General features: G+C 39.3%; 1 protein-coding gene across 4 annotated transcripts in view; it reads left to right on the plus strand.

Moving 5' to 3' along the window:
- The window catches only part of LOC105492987 (POU class 2 homeobox 1), a 184,715-nt gene that overhangs the window by 112,509 nt on the left and 48,777 nt on the right, over nt 1–23,429 (plus strand). For all 4 annotated transcript variants that reach the window (XM_011760385.3, XM_011760389.3, XM_011760386.3 and 1 more), the window contains one exon: nt 22,848–22,948. In XM_011760385.3, the coding sequence (XP_011758687.2) occupies nt 22,848–22,948 (101 nt within the window). The remainder of the gene's footprint in view (nt 1–22,847; nt 22,949–23,429) is intronic.

The following is a 23,429-nucleotide window of genomic DNA, read 5'->3' on the forward strand; positions in this document are numbered from 1 at the left end:
CGCCTCCTGTATTCATGCAGTTCTCCTGCCTCAGCCTCCCAAGTAGCCGGGATTACAGGTGTGCGCCACCACACTCAGCTAATTTTTGTATTTTTAATAGAGACTGGGTTTCACCATATTGGCCAAGCTGATCTTGAACTCCTGGCCTCAAGTGATCCACCTACCTTGGCCTCCTGCTGGGATTGTAGGCGTGAGCCACCATGCCTGGCCTGTCGTTTTTGTCTCCAATGTGCAAGATACAGTACTAAGTAACATCAGTGAAGTTGAATAAAATGCTGATTTTGTTCTCAATAAATTTTTCTTACAGAGAAAACATACATGAAAATGTAATATAACAGAAATCGAGAAGATTCATGAGAAGTATATGTGAACCCATGAGAATTCAGTATAGGGGAAAAGTATTTCTAGCTGGGAGGATCAGAGAAGGCTTTGGAGAAGGTGGAACTGAAATTGTATCTTACAGGCTGGGTAGGGTTTAAATCATTATGATGCTAGGCAATATATGTTCAGTATGAAGAAACAGTCAAAACTGAGATGGGGGAAGAACTCTGTCCTAATGTCTCTAATTCCTTTACAAGCTTTCCATTATGTCATCTGATTTCTAGATCCTTTATCTTTTAGTCATTCACAGAATTAGACAGTATTCCAGTTCTTCAGACTCCACTGCAGCCATTACCATTACCTTTTGTTTATTACTATCTTTGAAAACTTACCATTGGCTTATTATAATTATTTTTTATAATGAAGGTAAAAAGGATAGATATTTAAATACTATATTTTAATATAAATGTTAATATATTTAATAAGATTTTCTGATTTGTAATGTGAAAAATTGTTTTCTTTTAAAGCAGCTGACTCATCTGTTGTAATGAATTTACAGTCCGTCAGCTGTCTTTTTTCATCTGAATTATGATAGATAGATCCAAAGCTTCCCTATCCTTTCCTTTTTCACTTGCTTTTTTCATTTGAATTGAAAGGGGAGAGTTCCCTGACCCCCCTTGCAGGACACGTGACAGGGAGTGGCTTGTATGTTTGGCTGCCACACGCTCAGACCTGTTAGAGGAAGGGGAGCACACAGACTGGCAGGTGCAGGAGTTGGTAAGCACTTTTTGGGCTCCGGCCACATGGTAGTGTCTAGGGGTGGGTGTCTGCAACTCCCGAAGCCCAAGTGGGCACTTGTTTCAGTGCACTCTTTTTAGCCTTGCCATCCACAGACAGCTTAAGTGTTAGCTCAGTGATCCTCTTGGTACCCAAGTCCTTGTGTGGCATCCAGGAAGAATCAGGTCACACATGGACTTGAAGGATGAATTCAGGGGTTTCGTTGAGTGATGGAGGTGGCTCTTAGCAGGATGGTTGGGGAGCTGGAAGGCGAATGGAATGGGAAGACGATCTTTCCCTGGAATTTGGCCATCCAGCGGCTGGTATCTCCTCTTCGACTGCCGCCAGCTGAATTCCTCTCAACATTCAGACATTCCTTCTTTTCTCTCTGCCGCACTATTCTGCTATTCTTCTGCTCTACTGTTCATGTCCTCTGGAGCCCGGGGTCTGGGGGTTATATGGAGACACGATAGCAGGGCATGGCAGGCCAAAAGGCAACTTTTGGGTGCAAAAATAGGAATGCCTGTTCCCATTTAGGACCACAGGTTTCCAGCCTTGAGGGTGGGGCCTTTGCTGGGGAACCACCCTCTTCTACCCAGTATTCCCGTCTCCTGTTCATACCAAAATGATTTTTCCCCAGGATAATATCACCATATTTCAGGCAAATGAGAAGTCAGAAGGAATTTATTAATGTAACCTAATATACATAAATACAATAGCATTTTTGGAATACTATTTATGGACTAGTATTCCAAAAATATTGTCATCCAAAGCTCCTAGTAACCAGTGATGTTATTAATTCTATGGGATTTACTAGTGCTATGGCTGGTATTAGGACATTATATTCATAAAAGAGCATGGTCAGATATCATTTCCTCCAAGATTGAGTGAGAGAATCCTGAAAGACCAGGGTACCAGTGAATATACTTACTATTCTTCATAGTAATCTAACAACTTGATGCCTTGAACCAGCACTAGTTTTGGAAATAATTTCCAGATAAAATACCAGTGCTTTCCAGAGAAGCCTCAAAATAGGCCTCAATATAGTTCTTGTTAAACCAGAATAGAGCATTTACAAATTTCAGACACTTAAGGATTATTTTCCTTTTGAACTTACGTTTATCCAGAAGCCATTTTTAATACTTACTGCTTTTATTATTATTTTAAAATTTATTACATATTTTATTGTGTAGACTACATTCTGCACTGGCCAAGACGCTCTTACAAGCCTGAGAGTAGAAATACTGATTTTTTTTTTTTTTTTTTTTTGGAGTACCTTCATAGCAGATTTTTAATTAGTGGGTCATTGAAAGTGGCTGAAGCATTTCCAGAGAGCCTCAGGAGCTCAGTGAGGGATCTTGGTGGTTTAGGAGGAAATATCAAACACCTGTAGGAAAGATAGACCTCCCTCTAGTGTTTGATTTGATAGATGTCAGTTACAGGATATGGCGTCTACAAGAATCTGATCAGTACATGTTAAGAAACTTGCCCTGGCTCTGCCCACTGGTGCACATGGGGATTTTAAAACTTTAGGTCGGGGTGGGGGTCAAGGGAAAGAAGGGTGCTATAATTACTCAAGCTGTGAGAATAGGAAGTGACATCTGAATTAAGATTATACTTTCGTTAAATGACTGAATGAGCAATTGATCTTTTTGCCATGAGATAACCCAGTAACAAATTTAGAATTTTAAAGGTAGCATCCATTTCTGTTCATTACTAATAGAAATTCAGAACAGTAAAGGGAGGATTTGTTTCTAAAATGCTGCTTTAGGCACAGATTATTAGAGATTGTCTATAATTTTCTCCCTTAGAGAGCAGGTTAGTTTTATGTCGTGTTACTTTTTTCATTTTTTTTCTAACAGATATTAAAGAATTTTTGGTATAAAAGAATTTTCCAGCCATATTATACTTTACATCTTGCTTGAAGCCAAAAACTAGACTCCATTATTCTTTCAATTAGATCCATTATATAGCATCCTGGCCTAGAGCAGTGGCAATAGAAGCTAGGGGTCAAATTTAATGAGCCATTGAAGGGAAGAGGAGAAGAGATTGAGAGGGAGTTTTTTTTCGTAGTTTTTTGTGGGTTTTTTTTTTTTTTTTTTTTTTTTTAAAGGAAGGAAGGAAAGGGAGTAATTTAAAATGAATACTTGTATTTGCCTCGGGGCTGGAAGAGATGTGATACCATCCTCTGAGTAGGAACTGTACTGTTGGGGAGTAGACTTGACAATGAGGTGATGAAACATTTCAGTTCTGAAAATGTTGTACTTGGGGTGCCTTCTGGTGCTTGTAGGTGAAGATGTGGGCAATTGAAGATAGAGATAGGTTCCTGAGGAGAGGTATAAGGTCCTTAACAGGGAGATGTTTAGGAGAGAGATGCTGGGAGGAGAGTGGAATCAGCCAAGAGGACCAAGGACGGAGCTCTTCTGCAGTGTTGAAAGGGCTGGCAGAGGAAGAAGAGTCCATACCTTCGTTGTCCAGTAGAATGGACACTGACTGCATGTGGCTCTTTAAATTTAAATTAAAATAAATTAATTCAATTCCTCAATCATACTAACCGCATTTCTAGTGTTCAGTAGCCACATGTAGTTAGTAGCTACCATATTGGCCAGTACATATAATAGAACATTTCCATTATCACAGAAAGGTCTATTGGACAGTGCTTAAGTAGACTAAGAAATAACAACCATGGAGATCAGATGTGAATCAGACCAGTGAGCTCATGGAGTTAGCATTCAGTGTGATCAAGTCCTGCCATAGGAGCCTTAAAATGTGACCCTCGAGTTTGACAATTAGTAGTTACTGGGGGCCTTTTAACAATTTTAGTTAAGTGATTTGGAAAGAAATTGCTGTGGTTAAGAAAGTGAATGGTTGTGTAAAGGGAATGATAAATGTAGGCAACTCTTTTAGTGGAAGCTGTATATGGGGCTATGTATCATAGTGGTTAAGAGCTCAGACCCTGAAATCAAACCACATGGATTCATATCCTGCTCCTTTCACTTGCTAGTTGTGTTACCTTGGGCAAGTTACTTTTTTCATGTCAGTTTTTCTTAGCTGTAAGATGGAGATAAGTAATAATCCATCTAATAGTATTGATGTATACACAGAAAGCAAGTAGATATATGGGTCAGTCCATTCACCATCAGTGTTAGCTATCTATTAGGAGGAAGGGGGGGGATGATAGAGAAGAAAAGAATGGGAGGGGAGATTAGAAGGGCCTCCTAGTGAAGCATTTTGAATATGTTTAGATGCTAAGGGAGAAGAGCCAGTGTAGGAGGGCAGTTGCAAAGAAAGAACAGATGATGCAGCCATAAAAAGGAATGAGATCATGTCCTTTGCAGGGACATGAATGAAGCTGGAAGCCATCATCCTCAGCAAACTAACACAGGAACAGAAAACAAAACACCACATTTTCTCACGCATAAGTGGGAGTTGAACAATGAGAACACATGGACACAGGGAAGGGAACATCACACACCAGGGGTGAGGGTGAGGGGAGGGAACTTAGAGGACGGGTCAATAGGTGCAGCAAACCACAGTGGTACACGTGTACCTTTGTAAGAAACCTGCATGTTTTATGTATCTCAGAACTTAAAGTAAATAAATAAGAAAGAACAGATAAATCAGGGATCCAGTTTTAAGGAAAGGGAAGGTGTTGGGTTTCAGAGCACCTGGTGGCTGAAGTAGCCTAAAGTAGAAGATTCCTTTTTTTGTTGTTTTTTAAGTGAGAAATGGGAGAGTGAAAGAGGTAAAGACAGATTCAGAGAGTAAGTTTTTAGGTAGAAGGGAATGTAAGAAAGCAGTCTAGAGAGGATTAGGAACAGTCAATTAGGGATTTCTTTGTGATACAGGGAAAACAAAACTGGGAATAGAATGTAATAAAGAAGTCTAGGATTAACATAAACAGTATCAGCAGGATTTGTAGCAAAGTGTCATAATCCAAGCTAGGAACGCTGACATCAGATAAACTCAGAAGGTAAGGAGCATTCATTGTGTTTCTGAGGAAGACAGGAAGCTGCTACCAATTAACTGGCTCACATCTTACAGGGAAAGATGAGCAAGGGAGCCTTTGACTAGGTTGAGAGGTGGAACAGAGGTGGAGCAGGGTCAATGTTTGGTAATTTTCTCCACCAACAAAAATATTAATAAGATTTTAGGATATTAAAGTCTTACTTTCTATTTTCTTGGTATTCAAATATATTTCATTTATGTTCAATATTTAAGTTATTTGAAAGAAAAACAGTCTCAACAGCTGGTAAGTCATAAGACATTTATTTTTCTACAATTAAGAAGAAAGTTAAGAGCCTGGAACAGTGGCTCACACCTGTAACCCCAGCACTTTGGGACACTAAGGCATGAGGATTCCTTGAGCCCAGGAGTTCAAGACTAGCCTGGGCAACATAGTAAGACTCCCATCTCTACAAAAATAAATAAATAAATAAACTTAAAAAAATAATTAACTGGGCATGGTGGCACATGCCTGTGGTCCCAGCTACTTGGGAGGCTAAGGGAGGAGGATCGCTTGAATCTAGGAGGTCAAGGCTGCAGTGAACCATGATCGTGCCACTGCACTCCAGCCTGGGCGACAGAGTGAGACCCTGGATGTTTTTTAAGGAAAAGAATAATGTTAATGAAAATCTGTTTCAACTGAGTCTTTCATCCAGATAGACTTAACAATTTAACAGCCACCTATAGAAATCTTGTCATGCATCACTGATAATGCATTCATATCTAAGGTGATGTGTAAAAGTAATTTTAAAAATACACAACTATTATTACTTAGGAAGTAAAGGATATACAATCCAATCATTACCGTCAAGTACAATCACTGTGGAGATTTTTAGCAGATAGGTAATACCCATCCATTCTATACATCATCAGTCCCCAACCTTTTTGGCCTCAGCGACTGGTTTCATAGAAGACAGTTTTTCCACGGACAGGGGATAGGGGATGGTGTGAGGGATGAAACTGTTTCACCTCACATCATCAGGCATTAGATTCTCATAAGGAGTGCACCACCTAGATCCTGCACATACACAGTTCACATCAAGGTTCACGTGCCTGTGAGAATCTAGTGCCACCACTGATCTGACAGGAGGCAGCGCTCAGGCAATAGCACTCGCTTGCCCACCACTCACCTCCTGCTGTGCAGCCTGTTCCTAGCAGGCCACAGACTGGCACTGGTCTTCAACCCAGGGGTTGGGGACCCCTGTTATAGATGATCTGTGTCATGAATTTTGACTATGCTTCTTACTTTTGTGGTGGCTTAGAATCTTTCTGTGGTTTTGTTTCTGTGATAAGTGATTCTCTTTCGGGATTTCCATTATCCCAGATTCTTCCCATTTTATGGCTGCTCAAGATGGAAGAAACGCTCTTCACACAAACATGCTAAAAAATGAGTAGTAGCTAAGTTTTCCTAAAAGATCTTTTAGCTATTATTTATGTCCTGTGGTTGCTTGACTTTCTGTGAACTTCATTTGGAATTTGTCCTTGCTTATCAAGGTGATGTAGTGACGGGCACAGATATTGTCATTATTTCCTATAGGGTGTCTGAAATTTAGGCTATTGGTAATTTTGCCTCGACTGCCTTAAATTTACTTGTAAATAGAAATATGTGAATAATGTACTTTTCCTCTTTATTATGTAGGTTTAATTGAAGTATGATTTTCATTACACATTAAAATGTAGTATAGTACTGTCTAAAACATAACTGCTGGGTGATGAAAAATAGCCTTCACAAACTCATGTTCTAAAATCTCTCAGGCCCTCATTCAAGAAATTGTTAATCTTATTTTCATGTGCAATTCCAACAGGGGTGCATTTCATAACAGATAATCAGCAGCCATTTATACAGATGAGGCTGGCTGCTCTAGGAAAGTAAGCCAATAGAGCAGAAACTCTCAGATTTATACCAGAACTGCAGAGTCTTTTATTTTCTTTTTTAGATTGAGGTGAAATGCGTAACGTAAAATTAACTATTTTAAAATGAACAATTCAGTGGCATTTAGTGTCTTCACAGTGTTGTGCAGCTGCCACTGTGTCCAGTTCCAAAACATTTTCATCAACCCCAAAGGAAACCCTATACCCCTTAAGTAGTTGCTGTCCATTTTCCCCTCTCCCCAGCCCCTGACAACCACCAACCTATAGTTTGTCTCTATCAATTTACCTATTCTAGGTATTTCATATAAATGGAGTCATACGGTATGTGACCCTTTGTGTATGGGCTTCTTTAACTGAGTATAATGTTTTCAAGTTTCATACATGTGGGGCTGGGCACAGTGGCTCAAGCCTGTAATCCCAGCACTTTGGGAGGCCGAGACGGGTGGATCACGAGGTCAGGAGATCGAGACCATCCTGGCTAACACGGTGAAACCCCATCTCTACTAAAAAATGCAAAAAACTAGCCGGGCGAGGTGGCGGGCGCCTGTAGTCCCAGCTACTCGGGAGGCTGAGGCTGGAGAATGGCGTGAACCCAGGAGGTGGAGCTTGCTGAGTTCCGGCCACTGCACTCCAGCCTGGGCGACAGAGTGAGACTCCGTCTCAAAAAAAAAAAAAAAAGAAAAAGAAAATGCACATAAGCAAACATAATTGTTTCTTTCAAAATAGGAGATGATTCAGTCATAAGTCTTGTATAATAGGCATAATAATTTTATCCAAAGCCATTTCTTATAAAGGTAAAACTGTTCATTCAAGGGAAGAGAAATTTCTGGATTGTAAACATGAACACATCAATCGGCTAAGATTTAAGAAAACAGCAGAATATTTTTATATTCATATTTCAAGTCGTCATTGCTTTGGAGTAGATTAAAAATAAAGATTGTGTAGGGTTTCAGGTGAGTTTTGATTCACAAGAAAAGATTACATACACATCAAGTTAGATTAAGTTCCCAATAAGCCAATGATACTAAGTATTATTGGGAAGCAAAGTCATTTCAGAACAGGTGTACTATGCTTAATGTAGTTTCCCTTGCCCCCTGCAAGTAGGGTCATATCAGATCAGAGAATAAAAAGAGCACCTTGCCTTTTTACATATTCAGGATTTTGGTCTCCATTGAGAATGAATCTTTTTTGTTCTTTTGTTGGAAATCGGCTATTTACAAATATTTTCCAGGGTTCCAGAAAATTCAGTTCTCTGCAGCCAACTTTCTTGTCTGAGACCTGTAGTAACAAATGTATTTCCATGCATTTAGCTAAAGAACCTGGGGAACTGACATTGCAAAAGACAGATTTTTTTCTTTTTAAAGTGTAATGATTTCCTTCAGATGTAGCTGGGTCCTGAACAGATGAGGCAGGAGAATTGCTTGAACCCGAGAGGTAGAGGTTGCAGTGAGCCAAGATCTTGCCACTGCACTTCAGCCTGGGCAACAGAGCAAGACTCCTTCTCAAAAAAAAGAAAAAGAAAATGTATTATCTGTGTTAGGCTGGGCATGGTGGCTCACGCCTGTAATCCTAGCACTTTGGGAGGCCGAGGTGGGCAGATCACCTGAGGTCGGGAGTTTGAGACCAGCTTGACCAACATGGAGAAACCCCGTCTCTACTAAAAATACAAAATTAGCCAGGCATGGTGGTGCATGCCTGTAATCTCCGCTACTCAGGAGGCTGAGGCAGGAGAATCGCTTGAACCCAGGAGGCCAAGGTTGCAGTCAGCCGAGATCATGCCGTTGCACTCCAGCCTGGGCAACAAAAGCGAAACTCTGTCTCAAAAAACAAGTATTATCTGTGTTTTAATTTCTGGGCTCGAAGGGATTAATGTTGGCCAGGCATGGTGGCTCACACCTGTAATCCCAGCACTTTGGGAGGCTGAGGTGGGTGGATCATCTAAGGTCAGGACTTCTAGACCAGCCTCGCCAACATGGTGAAACCCCATCCCTACTAAAAATACAAAAAATTAGCCGGGTGTGGTGGCACATGCCTGTAATCCCAGCTCCTCAGGAGGCTGAGACAGGAGAATCGCTTGAACCTGGGAGGTGGAGGTTGCAGTGAGCTGAAATTGTGCCACTGCACTCCATCTTGGGCAACAAGAACGAAACTGTGTCTCAAACAAAAAACAAAATTAGCTGGACATGGTGGCACATGCCTGTAATCTCAGCTACTTGGGAGGCTGAGGCAGGAGAATCACTTGAACCTGGGAGGCGGAGGTTGCAGTGAGCCGAGATCGCGCCACTGCACTCCAGCCTGGTTAATGAGAACAAAACACCGTCTTAAAAAAAAAAGAAAAGAAACTATTAATGTTATATCTTAAGTAATAATTAAACATCCTAAGAAAAACTAGATTTTATAGGAGTTAAGATTTGGGAATTATTATTTATAGTTAGGCTGGCCCTTAAAGTCTTCTTGAAGAAAGTAGATTCCAGGCTGGATGTTGCATAATGACTCGGACTTTCATAGTTAGAGAGGAGGGTGAAGGATATCTGCATTTTCATCCTATTTGAGGGTTTCACCTTAGCTTTCTCCCTGACTCGACTGTCCTCCCTCCCACCTCTTCTTTTCTCCTTCTTTCCCTAATGTGTTATGTTTCCTCTCTCATTTATACATTTTAAAATTAATGTTCATAGGATATAGATTTCCATTGTCATTTGTGGAGAAATGACAACAGGAATAAGATAAAGGAGAGGACTGTCCTCCCACTGTAAAAATAAGTGCACACCTGGGCAGAATTCAAACAGCAGAAATGTGTCTCTTTTAAGAGACTGGAGAGACACATCGCTGTGGAGATGACACTGAAGGATAAATTGAAAGGATGCCCATTTGAGGAAAATTTTAGCAATAAAAATTTAAACTGTTATCACAACTTAATGGTAATACTCATCATGGTACAGAATTTGAAAAATACAGAATAATGTATTCACTATTAACATTTTGATGCATTTCCTGTTTGCAGACATTTTTTGACGGAGTTCTCCTTTATAAAATGTAGTATTTCTTGTGGGCTATAAAATTTGATTTGATTCTTTTTTAAAAACTTTATTTTAATGTAAAAGAAATATAGTTGAAGTAGCTAGCTGTGAGGTAGATACCAAAGGCCCAGAATTCTACTACTTTATCATCTTATGTCCCCTTATGAGCCTGATCATGGCCTCAATTACTGATTTATCACTTAGTTAATATTTGTGAATGAGCATTGAATTGGAGTCCTTGGTCATTGGATGGTTTAGTAGAAAGAGCAGTTGGGAGAGAGCTGGGGGCAGGGTTGCTAGACAGATCCATGGAAGGTTTGGAATTTCAGTCTGAGCTCCATTACTACCCAGCTTGGTTATTTCAGTGGAAGTCTTTCTGTATATTAGAAAAAATTTCTTATATGTAAAACAAGGAGCTTGGTTAGTTCTTTTTAATGTCCCTTTCAGCTTTACCATTTCCAAAATATGAAATAAATAGAATCATATGGATGTACCCTTTGAATCTGACTGCTTTTACTTAGTATAGTGGGCTTGAGATTCATATTCATCTGTGTCATGTGTACTTTAGCTCAATTTTATTTCTTCCCTCACTCCCAAAAAATGTTGAGGAAGTATCAAATGTGTTTTCATAGTAAGAAGGTTTAGATTATTGCTTTTGGGTTAGAGAGATGGGAAACATGAAAGAAAGTAGCATTTGAGCTGAGCACTGAAAGACATTTAAATGCCTGAATCCTGTGCAAAGCTGAGTAATATGAACTGTTCATGAAGGGAAGAAACCTTTGCCTATTTGACCCTTGACTGCTGGCTATGAAGAGAGAAACAGAACTTTCTGGGAGATGAGGACTCTCCAATGCTTGAAGTTAATAATAAATCCAACTGTCTCTCAACTGGGTCTTCCCTGTCACTGGTGCTAACCTTGGATTCACCTCTAATTTATTCCCTGTCACATTTTTCATTGCATATTTCCAATCTTTTTTATTTCTGTTTTGCTCTTTCGTTTTCTGAAAATATCTGCCTTTTGATTACTGAAAAAATTGTAGTTGTCTGAGTTGAGCCTCAACACCTCCCTCTTCAATACTTTACATTTTTCTGTTTTTACCTACCTTCTCCTTTTCTTTTGCATCTAACAAAGAAATATCTCTCTTTCCCCCCACCACCTCCATTATTTGAATTGTAGTCTTCTTGTACCTTTCAGGTTCCTGCCCTATCTTTTAACCTGCTATTTTTCTTACCTCTTCAGCATATCCCTTCCCACAGACTCTTTTAGTCTTTAAGTTTGCTCAGGTTTCATCAACCTCCAGTCTTTCCTTCCACCCTGTCTACCCCTTTGAATTATCATCCTCACACTGTCCCACCAATACCTGACTTATGAAAGAAACGATCCTCACTCACCACCTTGGCTTCATTATTTCCTGCTTTTGCCTTTATTCCTTGCAATCTGGATGTGTACCTAAAATTTTGTTGCATGGGTTTTTTATTGTTGATTCTTTTACGATTTTATGCAAAAGTAATTGTAAAAACTTGTATGTAAACATGAATGTAGTGTTTAAGCACTCATATCTACCACTGTGGCCATAAGGTAGAATGTTACCGTTCCTCAGAAAGCTTCTATAGGCCCACCATGAGCATATTCCATTCTTCTGCACAAAAATAACCACCATCCTGAAGTTAGCATTAATGGTGACATTGCTTTTCACTCAAAATATTTTTCCATCTACATATTTATCCTCAAATAACACATTACTTAGATTTGCCTCTTTCCATAATGTAAATTGAATTACACCGTACCATGGATATTTTATTACTGGTTTCTTTTGCTCAACATTATGTGTTTGAGATTCATCCATGTTAGTACATATGCCTTATAATTGATTTTCAGTTGATATAATATCCCACTGTATACATTAGAGTGTTTCTGTTTATTCCGTTGTTGATGGACATTTGGGTTATTTCTAGGCTTTTGCTATTACAAATAATACGGCTGTAAATGACTTTGTACTTATCTCTTGATACATATATGTGAAAAAGTCCCCAGAGTATTTTATTTATTCTTATTATTTTTTATTTTTTTTGACAGAATCTCACTCTGTCACCCAGGCTGGAGTGCAGTGGCGTGATCTCAGCTCACTGCAACCTCTGCCTCGCAAGTTCAAGCAATTCTCCTGCCTCAGTCTCCCTAGTAGCTGGGATTTCAGGCACCCTCCACGACGCTTGGCTAATTTTTATATTTTTAGTAAAGACAGGGTTTCACCATGTTGGCCAGGCTGGTCTCAAACTCCTGACCTGATCTGCCCATCTCCATCTCCCAAAGTGCTGGGATTACAGACATGAGCCACTGCACCTAGAGTCTTTTCTTAGTAGTGTTATTGCTGAACTTGTTCTAATGTTACTTAGTACTGCCAGCCAGTTTTCCAAAGCATTTGTACTGTTTTACACTGCTACTAATAGCGGCTGGGATTAACCAACTTTGCAATTTTAGCCAGTTTATCAGGTATAAAATGGTATCTAATTGGGGTTTTAATTTGCATTTCCATAGTTTCCAAGCAGATTTAACATCTTTTTCTGTGTTTATGGGCCATCTGTGTTTCTTCTTTGTTGAATTCCTATTCATTTATTTTGCCTGTTTTTTCTATTGAGTTGACTTTTTCTTATTGACTCAGAGGAGTTCTTTGTGTATTCTCATTACTAATCCTTTGTTGTTTGTATGGATTGTAAATATTTTCTTTTTTTAATTCACTTTATGTAGCCCTTTGATGAGCTTTTAATTTTAAAGTAAATTTATGTGTTTTCATCTTTTGGTTCTTGATAAAGAAATTCTTCACTTTCCCAAGGTTAGAATGATATTCTTTTATGTTATCTTCTAAGAATGTTACAGTTTCGCATTTCACATTTTGGCTTTCAATCCTTCTGAAATTTTGTCTTTTTTTTTTTAGTACAGTGTAATGTGTCTAGTTTTTTTTTGTTGTTGTTGTTTGTTTTTCAAATAGATACCCAGCTACCCCTTTGTTGAAAACTCCACCTTTCCTCATTGACCTGTCATGTTTCATCCTTTCCTCACCTCTGTCATGTTTCAAGTGTTCATAGGTGTGTGTACCTCTGTCTCTAGACTCTCTGCACTGGTATATGTGTTGATCCCTACACTAATACCACCCTGCCCCAATTATTATTGCTCTGTAAATGTTAATATCTTGATGATTCACGTCTACATGTTTTAAAGAACATCTTGGCCCCATGCCATTCTATGTAAATTTTAGAATCAGCTTGTTAAGTTCTACCCCTCCGCTCCAAAAAAAAAAAGACAGAGAGAAAACAATTTCTTGAGATTTTGATGTGAAGTTACTTTGAATCCATAGGTAAGTTTAGGGAGAACTGACATTTTTACAATATTGAGCTGGCATCTGTCTATACAACTGGCATACTATAGTAACTGCACATTTTTAATTACTGGTTTTTTTTCACTATGTTTCTCAAGCTGGTGTCAAACTCCTGGCCTTAAGCGATCCTCCCACCTCTCAAATCTCTGGGATTATAAGTGTGAGCCTCCATGCCCAGCCATGTCTTTGTTTTTAAATAAAGTTTTATAATTTTCTATCTATGGAACTTGCTACATTTTGATAGATTTATTTTCAGGACTTTATGTCTTTTAAGTGTTTATAAATAAAATCTTTAAAAATTGTTTTCATTTGGAATATACAAAGACAATTTTGTTATTATTATTTTTTGAGACAGAGTCTCACTTTGTTGCCCACACTGGAGTGCATTGGCAGGATCACAGCTCACTGCAGCCTCGACTTCCCACAGCTCAGGTGATCTTCCCACCTCAGCCTTCTAAGTAGCTTGGACTATTGATGCATCCCACTATGCCTAGCTAACTTTTTTTTTTTTTTTTTTTGGTAGAGACAGGGTTTCACCATGTTGCCCCAGGCTGGTCTCCGACTCCTGGGCTCAAGGGCTCTGCCCACCTTGGCTCACGCCTGCTGGGATTACAGGTGTGAGCCACCCCGCCCAGCCACAAAGGCAATTTTAAAGTAGATTTTGTGTGCTGCAGCCTCATTAAACTCTCTTATTCTAATGATAAATTATTAGATTCCTTAGACTATTCTGTACACACAGTCAAATCACCTGGAAAGGGTTTTATTTTGGTTTTTCCAACTCAGATGTTTCCTTTTTTGTCTTGTTTTGCTGGATAGGCCTTGGTGTATGATAGACGTAGTAGTAGTGTTACCAGTGGCAAATATCCACGTTTTACAGCATCAAATGTATTACCGTAAAAGGTATTTCAGTTACTGGTGGCAAATATGTATGGGTCTGCAGCAACTTCAATTCTTGCCTCCTCAGAAGAAAGAATTCGATTGAGGGGCGTAAGGCAGAAGAAGAGACCAAGGTGAGTTTCAGAGCATGAGTGGAAGTTTATTTAAAAAGGCTTTAGAACAGGAAAGAAAGGAAAGCACACTTAGAAGAGTCCCAAGCAGGCACCGAGGTCAAGTGCAGTGTTTAACCTTGATCCTGGGACTTTATAGGCTGGCCCCTTTCCCATGGTTCTTCCCTTGAGATGGGCTGTGTAGTGCTCTCCTTACCCTTGGGAGGGGAGCATGCACAATGTGTTTAGGAAGTTGTAGGCATGCCTGTCTGAGGCTTTCTTCCCTTTTCTGGTGGTGTGCCCCCAGAAGGTCATACTCCGCCATTTTGTCTTTTAATGCACATGCCCAAGAAATTCTCCCTGGTGCCTGCCTTCAGTTACCACTTTAGTGCAACAAGTGTGGACCATTAGGAAATGGCCTCTCCCTGAAGCTAGCTGCCAATTTATCACTTAGAGAGGCAATATGAAAACTTCCAGACCATCACCCAACATTCTTAGTGGGTGGGGGAAGAGCCCTCTGCCCTGCTCATGCCTGTCTACCTACTGTAACAATAACTGGCCCCCTTATCTTGTTCTCAATCTTAAAGGAAATGCTTTTAATTTTTCACCATAAACTATGATATTTATTTCTTTATTTTAATGCTTATTCTTTATCAAGTTAAAGAAACATTCCTATGCCAAGATTGCCCCTTCCCCCTCCCCCGCCCCTCCCCACTTCTTTTTGAGACAGGATCTCACTTTGTTCCCCAGGCAGGAGTGCAGTGGCATGAGGTGGGCTCACTGTGACCTCAACCTTCTGGGTTCAAGCAATCCTCCGACCTCAGCCCAAGTTGCTGGGACTACAGGTGTGTACCACCATGCCTGGCTGATTTTTGTATTTGGTAAAGATGGGGTTTCGTCACGTCGCCCAGGCTTGTCTCAAACTCCAGAGCTCAAATAATCCACCTGCCTCAGTCTCCCAAAATACTAGGATTACAGGCGTGAACCAGCACACCCAGTCCCAATGCCAAGAATTTTTATCATAAGTGGATATTGAATTTATCTAAGGGCTTTATGCATCTTTTGAGATTTCTATGTGATTCCCCCCCCTTCCCCGCCCTTTATTGAACTTGATGAATCCTATTAATTTTTTGTTTGTTTGTTTTGAGACGGAGTCTTACTCTGTCTCCAGGCTGGAGTGCAATCGCGCTATCTCGGCTCACTGCAACCTCTGCTTCCTGGGTTCAAGTAATTCCCCTGCCTCCTCAGCCTCCTGAGTAGCTGGGACTACAGGCGCGCGCCACTACACCCAACTACTTTTTGTATTTTTAGTAGACATGGGATTTCACCACGTTGGCCAGGATGGTCTCGATCTCTTGACCTCGTGATCCTCCCGTCTCGGCCTCCCAAAGTGTTGGGATTACAGGCATGAGCCACCACACCTGACCTAATTGATCTTTTTTCTTTTTTTGTTGCCCAGGCTGGAGTGCAGTGGCGCGATCTCGGCTCACTGCAACCTCTGCCCACCATGTTCAAGTGATTCTCCTACCTCAGACTCCCTAGATCTACCTTAGCCATAATATTTTATCTTAGTAGATTAGGTTTGCTATTATTATTTAGTGTTTTTTCATATACGTTTATGAATGAAACTGGCTTGTATTTATATTTTTCACACTTTATCAGGTTATGGTATCAAGGTTATACTGGTCTCATAAAATGAGTTAGAAGTGTTTCTGGTTTTGTTGTTCTCTGGAAACGTTTGTGGAAGATTGGAATTATTCTTTGAATTTTTGGAAGCACTTGGGTAAAATCAACAAGGCTTTTTATTCTCTTCTTGGGAAGATTTTTACTTACCTACTAATTCAGTTTCCTTAAATGCTGTGAGACTCTACGGATTTTCTGTTTCTTCTTGAGTCAGTCTTGATAAGTTATATTTTCTATAGAGTTATTCATTTTTAAGTTTTAATTTTATTGACATGAAATGCTTCACAATATATTCTTAATCTTTTTATTATCTGCAGCATTTTTTTCTCTGTTTTTTTTGAGACAGGTTCTGACTGTGCTGCTCAGGCTCATCTTGAACTCCTGGCGTCAAGCAGGTCTCCTTGCTTCAGCCTCTCTAGAGTGCTGGAATACAGGCTTGAGCTACTGCACCTGACCTGCAATAGTTTTTGATAAGCCTTTTTTGTTACACTTAAATTATTTGCTTGCTCCTTCTCTCTTGTTTTCTTGTTCCATCTTACCAGAAGTTTGTAAGTTACAATGTGACAGGATTCTTTTGAAAGAACCAAGTTGGTGTTTCTATTATGTGGAAGTTTTTTAATGGTATTCATTATTGGTCTTACCTTTATTATTACCTTTCCTCTAGTTTCTTTGGATTTATTTCCCAGTGCTCTTATCCTTATCTTCTCTGTACCATTTAATAGTATTAAACCACTTCAACCTTGTAGCTTTCTCATCCCTGGCTCCTGAAACACGCTAGTCTTGGTTTTAAAAAAACTGGTTTTAGATGTAGGGGGTAAACGCACAGGTTTGTTACATGGGTATATTGCCTGATGCTGAGGTTTGGGATTTTAATGATTCTGTCACCCAAGTAGCAAACCTAGGACCTGTAGGTATTTTTTTTAGCCCTTGCCTTCTCCTTCCCTTCCCAGTTTTGGAATCCCTAGTGTCTGTTTCCATCTTTGTATCTTATGTGTTTAACTCCCACTTAAATGTGAGAATATGTGGTATTTGGTTTTCTGTTCCTGTGTTAATTCACTTAATGGCCTCCGGCTGCATCCGTATTACTGCATGGATTTCGTTCGTTTATGGCTGCACAGTATTCCATGGTGCATATGTACCATATTTTCTTTATCCAATCCACTGTTTTGGGCACCTGGGTAATGCAGGTGTCTTTTGGGTAGAATGATTTATTTTTCTTTAGGTATATATCCAGTAATGGGATTGCTAGGTCAAATGGTAGTGCTGTTTTTAATTCTTTGAGAAGTTGCCAAACTGCTGTCCACAAAGACTGAACTGATTTGCATTCCCACCAACAGTGTGTATGTGTTTTTTTTTTTTCAGCCTTGTCAACATTTGTGGGTTTTTTTTTTCTTTTACTTTTTAATAATAGTCTGCCTAGTATGAGATGGTATCTCATTGTTACTTTGATTTGCATTTCTGATGATTAGTGATGTTGAGCATTTTTTCATGTTTGTTGACTGCTTGTATGTATTCTTTTGAGACATGTCTTCTTTTGCCACGTGTCTGTCTTTGCCTGCTTTTTAATGAAGTTTTTTTTTTTCTTGTTGATTTAAGTTCCTTATAGATTTTGGATATTAGTCCGTTTTTGGATGCATAGTTTGCTAATATTTTCTCCTATTCTGTAGGTTGTTTATTCTGTTGATAGTTTCTTTTGATAGTTGGTTTTGGCCCCCAGTGTACCTATCTCCTCAGTCCTGTCTCTTTAATTAAATCCCAGTTGTCCATTTTTATTTTTGTTGCATTTGCTTTTGAGTACTTAGTCATAAATTCTTTGCTTAGGCCAATGTTTACAAGAGTATCTCCTAGGTTTTCTTCTAGGGTTTTTATAGTTTGAGGTCTTACATGGAAGTATTTAATCCATCTTGAGTTAATTTTTGTATGTAATGAGAGGTAGGGGTCCAGTTTCATTCTTCTGCATGTGGTTAGCCAGTTTTCCCAGCACCATTATAGGATGCCTGTTTCCCATTGTTTATTTTTGTTGACTGTGTCAAGGATCAATTGGGTGTAGGTGTGGGGCTTTATTTTAGAGGTCTTTACTCTGTTATATTAGTCTGTGTATCTGTTTTTGTACCCATACCATGCTGTTTCATTACAGTAGCCTTGTAGTATAGCTTGAAGTCAGGTAATGTGATACTTCTGGCTTTATTCTTTTTTGCTTAGGATTGCCTTGGCTATTCAGGCTCTTTTAGGTTCTATATGAATTTTAGAATAGTTTCTTTCTAATTATGTAAAAAAATTTATGTTGGTAGTTTGATAAGACTAGTGTTGAATCTGTAGATTGCTTTGAGCAGTATAGACATTTTAATGGTACTGATTTTTCCAACCCTTGCACATGGAATTATTTTCTATTTGTTTGTGTTGTCTGTGATTTCTTTTAACAGTGTTTTTATGTAGTTCTCATAGATATCTTTCACCTCCTTGGTTAGATGTATTCCTAGCTGTTTTTATTTTATTTTATTTTATTTTATTTTTATTTTTATTTTTATTTTAATGGCTGTTGTAAATGGGATTGTATTCTTGATTTGGTTTTCAACTTGAACATTATTGATATATAGGAATGCTACTGATTTTTGTACATTGATTTCGTATCCTGGGTCCGCTGAAGTCATTTATCAGGTCTAGGAGTCTTTGAGCACAATCTTTAGATAATTGTACTTCCGCTTTTCCTGTTTAGATGCTGTTTATTTGTTTCTCTTGCCTGATTGCTCTGGCAAGGACTTCCAGTACTATGTTGAATAGCAGTGGTGAGAGTGGACATCCTTGCCTTGTTCTTAGGGGAAGTGCTTTCAACTTTTGACTGTTTCATATGATACTGGCTATGAGTTTATCATAGATGGCTCTTATTATTTTGAGGTATGTTCCTTCAATGCCTAGTTTATTAGGAGTTTTTATTATACAGGGATGTTGGATTTTATTGAATGCTTTTTTCTGGTTCTATTGTGATGATCATATGGTTTTTATTTTCATTCTGTTTACATAGTTAATCACGTACTGATTTATATATGTTGAACCACCCTAGCATCCCTGGAATAAAGCCCCTTGATCATGAGGAATTGACTTTTTGATGTGCTGCTGGATTTGGATTACTAGTATTTTGTTGAGGATTTTTGCATCTATGTTCATCAGGGATGTTGGCCTGTAGTTTTCTATTTTTGTTGTATCATTGCCAGATTTAGGTATCAAGATGATGCTGGTTTCATAGAATAAGTTAGGGAGGAGTTCCTCCTACTTGATTTTTGGGGGATAGTTTCAGTAAAATTGGTACCAGCTCTTTGTACAGCTGGTAAAATTTGACTGTGAATCTATCTGGTCCAGGGATTTTTTGGTTAAGTTTTTTGTTACTAATTTCGTTTAACTCGCTACTGATCTGTTCAGGATTTCTGTAAACACGCGAGTCTTGAAGGGTTTTTTTCTACTTTTCTAACTCCTCCTTCTGTTTCTCTGTGTCTTCACATCTCCTAATATAGGTGCTCCTATTATGTCTCCTAATGTAGAGTGCTCCTTTTCTCCCAGGCACACAAAACCAAGTGCTATTTGGTTTTGGCCCCCAATGTACCTACCTCCACATTTCTATCTCATACTTAACTCCCAATTGGGGTATGTGTGTGTATCTGTTTCTCTCTCCTTTCCTTTTAGTTCAATTTAGGTCTTTATGTTTTACAAGAATAATTTCCATGTAATAACTACTTTCTTCTACTCCTCACCTCCCAATGGAGCCTCAGTTGCTACAGTAAAAGAGGTTAACCTGCCTTAGCACCTTAAATTCCTCTATTTATCTGAGTAGTTGTCTAAGTATTCTTTTTACCTTACTACCTTTGAATACTGTTTCGTGTTCTGTTATGAGGTGGTAAGTCCACTGTGGCCACAACGGGAGACATAAGAAAAGCTCAGAAAAACAAAGTTTATTATACTCACAGGTCCTAGAGACAGGAGGCACGGCGCACCATGCAGGGCCACATGGGAGAAGACACCAGAGTGGTGAGGGGGCAGAATAGAGGAGTGAGTGGAAGGTTTAGGCCACTACCTTTCCTGGGGTTTTTAAGGGGAATAGTTAGGCTGTCACCTTTTTGCAGTGGCATGATCGTAGCTGGTTGCAGCCTCGAACTCATGGGCTCAAAGGATCCTTCCTGCCTCAGCCTCTGAGTAGCTGGAATTAGAGGGGAAAGCCACCCACTGGCTCTAGGCCACTACCTTTGTTGGAGTTTCTGTGGGAAAGTCAGGACAGAGTAAGCAGTTTAGGATTGGCTAACTTCAGTAATTTTGGAGGGCTTTGGGACCACCTAGGGGTGGTCTCTAGTTGCCTGGTACCTGGCCCTAGGATGAAGGCAGAATATTGCCTCTAGAATCTGATTGAGGAAATTTGGCTCTAGATTGGTTAGTTTGTGTATCAAAGACATGCTCCTGGCTGGGCCCTTTGCTGTCTCCAAGAATTGACTAAACCTGGGAGGGGCAGTCTCTCCCCAGCCAGAAAGGTTTTTAACTCCTCCTTCTGTTTCTTTGTGTCTGTTTCTGTTTTAACTCCTCCTTCTGTTTCTGTTTCTCTGTTCAGGTTTTTATGATGTCAAAATATCATTTATTAAAAATGTAAGAACATTTTACAATACAGAGACCATGCCTTCAGCTCATCCTCCCCCCAGAGGCAGAACCAGGGCACTTAAATACTATTACCAGTAGACCATTGTACCAGGGATACTAGACATCAGTCTCTCTGTATTATTTAGTGCTTTGTGACTTATAAGCAGCTTTGATAGCATTTTTATGCAACTTGAAAGTGGAACCAGTATACAGAATTTCCACAGACTCCATGAGAGTGAAATATTTGGTTCTCGAAGACCTCCTATTAGTACTGTGTTAATCTTTTAAGTGCTTGTCTATGTTTTTCAAAATCTCATATTCTTTTAGCCTTGTTGATTTATTTAATATATCTTGAGCATGTTTCTCTAATGGTGAACAGTCTCTTTTTCCTCCAGTTTTATTGAGGTATGATTGACAAAATAATACAATGCCGTACTATCTTAAAATCTCCGCAAAGGTACTGATAATCCTGCATAGGGATAGAGATAGCAACTAATGACAAACGCACAACTTTGAAATAGTGAAACTTCTACGTGTAGCTTATGGAAGTGACTCTACTTGACTAGAATGTCGTCGTGGAAAAAAATAAGAAAAAATAAAGGAGGTGACTCTAATTACATTTTATTTTCATGCAAGTTTTCAATTACTTGACACAAGCCTGCACTCAATTTTACTAACTATGTATGTCTAAGTAGTTCTATAGTTTTCTATTTGTGGAAGACTTTAGGAAAAAATAGAAGAAGCGATTTTATGAATTTTTAGAAAGTGAAATATTTATACATATCTTTTATAATTATCTCAAGGAAACAAATAGGGCTCTGGTTCGTGTGCTATACCTAATTATTCATTCTTATTTAAGTAATACATCTGCCAGAAATTAGGGTGTGTATATTGGCAGACGTTAGCACTGTCTTAGAAATACTGCTGTAAGGTTCTAACTTTGTGCTCTTCTGACTGGTCTGCTCTGGATGTGTGTGCACACACAGGTGTAAGGATGGGAAGATGGGGTATTTGAGTGGTAGGAAATGGAAGTATAGAACCATATCCATGGTCTAGACAATTCTTACAGATACCTGTGGTCTGTTATATTTTATTCAGTACATGATGTTCTGACTTTTTCTAAATAATAACCAGATATAGTAATTTGAAAACAATGTATTATAATACCTTAGAAAATATTTCTGGGTGTTAGGGTGGCCTATCTTTCCATAAATTAGCCCTATTCTAATATCAGATCACAGCAAAAGTGGTTAAAAAGCGCTCGCATAACACTTTTATTTTCTTTCTTTCTTTTTTTCTTTCTTTTTTTTTTTTTTTTGAGACAAGTTGTACCTCTGTCACCCAGGCTGGAGTGCAGTGGCGTGATCTTGGCTCACTGCAACCTCCGTCTTCTGGGCTCAAGCCATTCTCGCTCGGCCTCCAGAGTAGCCGGGACTTCAGGCGCGCACCACCACACACCACACACCTGGCTGATATTTTATAGAGACGGGGTTTCACCATGCCGCCCAGGCTGGTCTCGAACTCATAAGCTCAAGCCATCTACCCACCTCGGCCTCCCAAAGTGCTGGGATTACAGGCATGAGCCATCACACCCAGCCTCGCATAACGTTTTGAAAAATATAATTATAGCAGGGCCCTTGCTAATGAGATACATGCAGCAATCTGTTGTTTAGGATTAAAGGAATTAGTACAGCTATTGTTTTCTTTATGCTTATCATGGAAAAGGTTGCTTTTTGCCATCAGATTGCTATTCATTAAAGTGTTTGGAGTTAATAATAAGTCTTTCTTGCTCTTGGCAAAGTCACCAGTGAATTTCTTCTGTCTAGCCACATATCAAGTAAGCTGAAAATAGAAGAGAGCCTCAGGGTCTCTTTGAACTCTGTTCCTATGCTAGCTGCTCCGGTCGCTGCATTCACATCTGAATTTTCACACACTATCTTATGATTGTAATTTATTATTTATATTTTTGTTTCTGTTTCTTAAGCTTATCAGTGTTTGTGTACTTGTCATGCAGTCCTGCTTTTAGAAGATAAACCATTTTACTGTGTTTCCTTTCTTTTGAATCCCTTCTCCTTGGAGGTATTTAGGAAAGTACTTATGCAAAATAGGTGCCTGATGAATGTTGGTAACTGAAATCTAGTGCTTTATTTCATTTATTTCTTTTAATAGTTGTAATTATTTTGCTTGCTTTCTAGGCACACAAACCAATGGTCTGGACTTTCAGAAGCAGCCTGTGCCTGTAGGAGGAGCAATCTCAACAGCCCAGGCGCAGGCTTTCCTTGGACATCTCCATCAGGTAGGAATGTTCTGCTCAACCATCAGTGAGAGTGCAAGATAGAGGCATAAAATACTGGGGCCTGAGGAAGTTATTTCAGAATGTGGAACCTTTTAACTTATTTAAAGCCTAGTGCTAATTATGTGTAATTGTGTCATTCTATTTGGTTAGTATGAAATCCTATAGTTTAGTTGAGTGTAGAGTCATTGACTCCACAGGTGTGTGGGAAACAAAGGAATTCCTTGTTGTGAATGGAATGTGTATAGTAACTGGTTTGCTGTTTTTGTAAGTGGGTATCTGTGGCGGCTGCCTGATGGTAGAAATTATCAAAATCATCCAAAAAGATGTAGCTACCATTGCCTGAGACCTGCTGTAAAAGGCTCTGAGCTGCAAGCTTATTTCTGTCCTCTAAAACAGTTCCAGACCATGATAGTTGATTTGGGCAACTACTCAGAGGCTTTTGCTTGCCCCGCCCCCTAGTTTGAGGTTCAAAAGACTCTGC

Source organism: Macaca nemestrina, chromosome 1 (assembly GCF_043159975.1).
Source record: "Macaca nemestrina isolate mMacNem1 chromosome 1, mMacNem.hap1, whole genome shotgun sequence".
In the NCBI taxonomy this organism is placed as follows: domain Eukaryota; kingdom Metazoa; phylum Chordata; class Mammalia; order Primates; family Cercopithecidae; genus Macaca; species Macaca nemestrina.